Source organism: Antrostomus carolinensis, unplaced genomic scaffold (genome assembly GCF_000700745.2).
Source record: "Antrostomus carolinensis isolate BGI_N321 unplaced genomic scaffold, ASM70074v2 scaffold2938, whole genome shotgun sequence".
In the NCBI taxonomy this organism is placed as follows: domain Eukaryota; kingdom Metazoa; phylum Chordata; class Aves; order Caprimulgiformes; family Caprimulgidae; genus Antrostomus; species Antrostomus carolinensis.
The window spans coordinates 49,378-56,130 of NW_010332168.1; the positions used below are offsets into that span (position 1 = coordinate 49,378).

General features: G+C 42.4%; 1 protein-coding gene across 1 annotated transcript in view; it reads left to right on the plus strand.

Moving 5' to 3' along the window:
• HTR2A (5-hydroxytryptamine receptor 2A) overlaps positions 1-6,753 on the plus strand; it is a 27,258-nt gene that overhangs the window by 2,595 nt on the left and 17,910 nt on the right. Inside the window, exon 2 of the mRNA XM_010173387.1 lies at positions 2,758-2,959. Coding sequence (XP_010171689.1) covers positions 2,758-2,959 — 202 coding nt within the window. The remainder of the gene's footprint in view (positions 1-2,757; positions 2,960-6,753) is intronic.

Consider the following 6,753-nt stretch of genomic DNA (forward strand, 5'->3'; position numbering starts at 1 on the left):
GTTCCTGTCCAGTCCAGTGCTGACCCCAGATGTGGCCTTGGCTGATGTGCTTCTGACAAGGCAGGACAGTGCACAGGGCCTTCTCTGCAACTGCCCGTGCCTACAGACTCTCCTCTCTTCTTTCCTTACAGCACTTCCTTAGCCATTCACTCAGAATAGTTCTCCTGTACCTTCTGCTACCAACAAGCAGCAGCCCAGCCATCCTGTCCTGCTTGGCTTGTTTGCCTCCTCACCTGAAAGACCTTGTGAGAAAATATTTCTCCTCTCCTGGATGCTAATGTCTGGCTACATCAGGAAGAAAACCTTATCTTATCCTAGGGGCTACTTGCCTTCCCTCACAGCCTCTCAACCTGAAATGTACAGACAGATACACAAGTATCACCTGCCTGTCCCTTGGATGAGACTCCCTCATATGAGCTCATGAACCTCATGAGCTCTAACGGACCACATGAAATCCTGGACCTTGTAAAACTTTCCCTGCCAACCCAATCTTTAAATTGCAGCCATGCTTTTTGTTTTGTTTTGTTTTGTTTTGTTTTGTTTTGTTTTGTTTTGTTTTGTTTGCCCTTGGATATGTTTGGGGGTGAATTGGACAGTGGCCAGAGCACAGCACAAGGCAAAGGTGCTCTGCGCCATGCGCCACATAAAACAGCCCAAGGCCTGCCTGGAGGATGTTATCTACACATTTACTAACTTTTATTGCATCCACAGTTGGCTCGTCCCATGTACTTTCCCCTTTCTTGGTCCTGTAGTCTCTGAGGTAGTTTATCTGATGGATGTTGTTTTATCCCTGCCCCATCAAGGTTTAGAGCAAGGACAAGAGGTCTAGATGGATATGACAAATGCATTCCCAAAGGCCACTGAAGTAGGAGAAAAGATGCATGTTGTCTAGTGTAAAAATACTTTATTGCTTTTCCCTGTGTAAACTGTCCTGGCCTGACAGAGAGATGCTGCTGGAAGACATGCACCTGAAAGCCAGCCTTCACATAACACACTCCAGAGACCAGATTCCCCATTGGAAGACCAAAAAACAAGATAAACATATCCATAAATGCTGTATGGCTTGTCAGGCTCAGCTTATATTACAGCAGTCCAAGAGCACCAAGAAATAGGTCTCCTCAGTGCTTACTGAGACTAAATTTAATTTGGCACACACCTAGCTCCTCTGTCTCTCCCTCTGTTCCTGCTGCTAGAAATCTTCCACTTTATCTCCAAAGGAGACAGGGACCCCCCAAAACACTAGCCTGTTCTCACAATACCAGCTTTGGCATTGCCCCATGCCACACTGTCTTGGGCAGCTCAGATAATATGCTCTAAATTAAATCACCACAAGATAAGGACATGGATAACCATAAAACTTGCTCCAAGGAGAGTTATTAGTAGTTCCCTGCAGGACTAGAAGGGCCTTTGAATGGGGGTCTGCAGGGCTCTGACTAGCTTGGGTCTGCTAAGTACTACTCCTAACAACGTGCATAGAGTGTGAGCTTGTACTCCTTTCCAAAAGCACCAAGCTGGGAGAGGTTGCAAGCACTCAGAGGGACAGGATCAGAATCATCAACAATCATCTGGAGCCCTGAAGAGAAAGTCTGAAATGAAAAAATAACATTCAATCAGGATAAATACAATGACAATAACTTAGGAACAAGATAGCAAACCGGTTACTGCTGGGGAAATCTGTCCAGGCTTCAGGAATGCTGAACAAGATCTGGCTGTCAAAATGGATTATAAGCTAAGCATGAGTCACATATTTTTATACAAAAGGTACTCATCGTTCCAGGTTGTGTAAGTAAGGACATTCCCTGCAAGACCCATGAAGCAATCTTATATTTAACTTAGCAGTCAGGAGGCCCTTGCAAGAGTACCGAGTCCTGTTTTGGTCACTGGATGATAAGCAAGATGTGGATAAATTAAATAGAATCCAGGGCAGAGAAACAAGAAGCACAAAAGTTAATAAAAGCATCATCTGTGAGCAAAAGATAAAGGAATTGGCTTTGCTTAGCCTGGAAGATGAAAAGGAAAAACTGGGCAAGACATGATAGCCATCTTCCAATAGCAAGGACAGCAATCAATTATTCTTCATGGTCAGTGGAAAGAACAAGGAAAAACAGAATGCTTAATTTGCAGCAAAGAAGATGTAGGTTGGATATTGGTAAACACTAACGCCTTTGCTTTGAATTGCTCTCGCTGGAGGAGCCTCTCAATATTCATTGATACAGGGAATATCCTTATTTAGGTATGTGGTAGGTGCCTAAAGACAGGTGACATAAATATCACTGGTACGCAACAACATACGTTTTTCTTCAGCTGCCACTAAATCTAAAGTTTTAGTTTCAGAATTTAGGTGGCTTTTCATATCAGCAGGTGTTAATAATGCAGTAATTATGAGGATAAAAAGTCCTAAAATAAAAATGAGAACTTGCAGGCTTACAATGACAAAATTGCTTCTCTTTACATAGATTTACTGCCAGAAATGGTTAATTTTAACATCAAGTATTAGCGTTAAGCAAATAGAATTAAAAAGAAAAAATCATACACTGCCTGCAGCATGGGAAAGAAGCAGAGTTAATCCCAAAAGCTATGGAGGTAGAAGGTTGCAAGCAAATAAAAAAGGTTTCTTAAAATAGTGTCAGGCAGCTTCTGTTGAACTCATCACTTAACTATGAGCTCCTCCTAGAAGGATGTATGCAGTAAGACGTATGTGTCACAACAAAAGATGTATGCCACATTCTTTGCTGATGTCAACTCTCTCTTGTGCAGGATACACATGGCCTCTACCTACCAAGCTCTGCGCTATTTGGATCTACTTGGACGTGCTTTTTTCCACTGCCTCCATCATGCACCTCTGTGCCATCTCATTGGATCGCTATATTGCCATTCGAAACCCCATCCATCACAGCCGGTTTAACTCAAGAACTAAGGCTTTTGCAAAAATAATTGCTGTTTGGACCATATCAGTTGGTAAGTGAGGCAATATTTCAGCATGTAATTGCAGATTTCTAGCCTTTGAGAGGATTTGACATATACATGGCAGTCTAAACCTGTATTCTCTGCCTGTAATATTTTGCTTGCCACAGTCTAAGAAGTGCTGTAACAGAGTAATTATGCAATGGAAATCAACAATGACAATTGGAAATGGAGGAGAACTGTCACTGAAAGAATATACAATAGTGACAGGACTACTGGGTTCAAGTTTGTTTTAAAGATATGTTTATTTCCCATATTGATTATCCATCGTTACTTTCATATTTGAAAGAAAAAATTATCTAAAGTGAAAAAATATTTCCCTGTTTTAGGTCAGTTGTTCCCAACTTCTTATTAGGGTCATTTGCTTAAAGATGTTTCTTATGGGAAGATCTTTTCTGCCTTCCTAGGATAGGGTATTTTTGCATCCTATTCAGGAGTCATCAGATACTCTGTGTAGACCGTAAATGAGACAAGTTTCCCCACAGGACAGTTTGGTGTTGCAGTCTAAAATAGGTGCCCTGAATGATTCCTTAGCTTAATCTCTTTGCACTGACAAAACCCAGAGGCTTGAAACTAGGTATGGGAGTGCCACTCTTCTATTCCCATGGTGGCAGCACCCTGAGTCCAGTGCAGTTTCACAGCAAGGGAGTTGGAAAGAGCTTGATGTCTGACGCCATCACGGATTTTCTCACACACCCGGGGCAATGGTTCTCAAACGTGTTGAAAGCACAATTCCCTTTCAGCTCATCTGGTTTTGTAGATGGCAGCTCACTTATTTAGAAGGAGAAAAAATTCACTCTCTTGCCCAGGAAGAGATGAGTGTTGCCAGCAATCAAAGGTAATTAGCTGCTTCCCTGGCTAATATAAATTATTGCAAGTGGTAACTGTAATCCATCACTATTTTTCTGAGGGGAAGGAAAGGGGATGATGCCTAACACTGTTGCCTGCCTGCTGCTCTGAATCGCCTCCTGACCTCCCACTTGATCTTGGCCCAGAATCTGGGAAAAAGCAGTTTACGATATTTATGGCTTGAATTAGCTGTATCTTCTGCAGTGCAGAAAGAAATAGTGGGAGCCCTCTCCCACTATCCATCTGTCCAAAAGGACAGATCTTCATCCTCCAAGATCTGTCAAGGTTCAAAATCATCCTGTGGGCTCTGGGGTATGTTCAGCTGATCAGATTTAGATGTCTAGCACAGGCCAGGCTAACTCCACCCTAAAAATACCTAGCTCTCAACTCTAAAGGAAGCCTAGAGCAACTCAGGTGTAGATGTCTTTATTTAGATGAGATGAACCATACCTTATATCTCTGCAGTCATGTTTTTAATTTATCCACTAGAAAACACATTATTTAATCTGTCCATTTTTTCCAATCTTGAACACTGCTAAGTGCAAGCATTTTCAGTGCGTTCTCCATATAACACAAAAAAGTCAAGCATTCCTTAAATTTGTACGTATTGTGTTTGTTTGCGTGTGGTGCCTGTGCTTAGTGTGTGTGAAATTACTGTGCATTGCTTTTTAAACACGAATAAATTCACAGAATGATCAGAATGAGCATGCCAGGGGCAAGCCAATGGTCCACACTGCTCAGCATCTTTCCTCAGACAGTGGCTCACTATTAAAATGAATCCAGAAAAAAGGTATTATTTAAGCCCTATTAGTTAGAACATGGTTTATGTCCCCTAACAGGAGGGGTTAGTTCTTTGATATCTTGACATTTAATTTCCAAAGTTAGGACTACTCTTTGCAGTAATAACTGATAACAACTCAGACATTGTAAGAAAACCTTTTCTGCTCTCTCAGAGAATTTTCTTTTAACTGTGATCAGATGAGACACAGGTGTTATTTGTTATTACTATGACAAGTGATAGCAACATGGTCCCTATTTATATAACTGAAAAATAGAAGCCCTTATTTTATTGGAAAGCACCAAGTGTGGCATGAGTGAAGAGGACAGAGTCCTGCTTTACTGCTGCTGGTTAAAGACATATGTAAGGGAATGGTGGAGGTTAGGAAAATAGGTGGGCTCATACGGTAAACTCTATCTCATTCACACATCACCTGTCATCAAATCAGTGAGTAGGTTAAATAGATATAAATGAATGCAGGCAAGTACACTGAGGTGTGGAGGAATGAAGTGATGCTGAGCTGGTTTGCTAGTCCTGTGGAAGCAAGGGGCATGGGGAGATGAGCTGAAGGAAAATGGATCCTAGCCTGGCAACTGTGTTGTGAATGAGCTCTGGCAAATGTTATGTGTTCCAGAAGACAGACAGGGAAGCAAACACACAGCAAGCTATAAAGAAGCTGCTGAGCTAGTCACTGCCAGGCTGGATTGAGTTTGCACCATGGCATATTGCTATACTAATAGAATAAATAAAAATGCCAGTATTATAAGAAACCTTGATAGATCCCAGGTCATCCATGCAACTTGCTGTCAGTCGGTCATTGACCCTGTCCTGATCTGCCATGATCCAACCCAGAACAGTTAGGAAATGGTTTCTGAAGAACGAGGTGCTTTCTATATCTTTTACTAATAGGAAATGGTTTCTGAACAAAGAGGTGCTCTACATGTCATTTACCAGTCTCCAGACTCCCAGTGCTGCTTAGAGTGGCAGAGCTATAAATTATTTAACTCTTTGCATTTTCACATAGCTATAGCTGGCACAGGCAGAGCTGGTGCTGGGCACAGTGTACTCTCTGCAGTGCATGGTGTGGCTGCCATCTCACTGACAGCTTTGGAAAGGTGGGAGTTTCTCAAAGTTTTGCCTTTCAGCCTCAGCTAGATATCCTTTGCCTTCCCCTTGCTCTTGAAGTTTGCAGCTGAGCTGGTGCCTTGTGAATTTTCATGATATATGAGATCGAGGGTAAAAAGCAAGAGAAAGAAATGAAAGGCATCATGTTCCCTTGTGTAGAGGTTCATTTTACCAGGGGAAGAGGGAGGAACCTGCTCATCAGGGACCCTTGATAGCTCCTTCACTGTCAAAATCCCTAGTCCATCCTCTTGCATATCCCCCTTCCATGACTGCTTTACCAGGCTGAGTCCCAATCTATACAGGCTGTTTGTGTGGCAGTATCCAGGTCATCTTGGTACCCTTCTCTGAATCTTTTCTAGTGCCTCCACATCCTCTTGGAAACATAGGTGGCCAGATCAAAATATTCAAGACATGGACACTTCATTAATTCCTGTGGTGTAGGAATGTTTTCTGCCTTGTTCTCAGTTCCCACCTTAATAAATCCTGCTTTTATTTTAGTCTTTAGAACCATTCCTGTGCACTGAGTTCAGTGGCTCCAAAATCATGGATTCACAGAATGGTTTGGGTTGGAAGGAACCTTTAAAGATCATCTAGTCCAACCCCTTGCCACGGGCAGGGTCATCTGTCACCAGATCAGGCCACTCAAAGCCTCATTCAACCTGATCTTGAATACTTCCAAAGATGGGGCATCCACAGCTTCTCTGGGCAACCTGTGCCTGTGTCTCACCACCCTCACTGTAAGAAAAAGTCTTCCTTATGTCCAACCTAAATCTACTCCTTTTCAATTTAAAATCATTGCCTCTTGTCCTGTCACTATAGGCCTTGGTTAAAAGTCTTTCTCTACCTTTCCTATAAGCCTGCTTTATACGTTGAAAGGGTGCAATAAGGTCTCCCTGGAGCCTTCTCTTCTTCAGGCTAAACCCCAATTCTTTCAGTCTTTCCTCATATCAGAGGTGTTCCAGCCCTCTGTCCATTTTCATGGTCTTCCTCTCTTTCCTGAGTAATGACAAATAGTTTTGCACATATAGATAGCCACC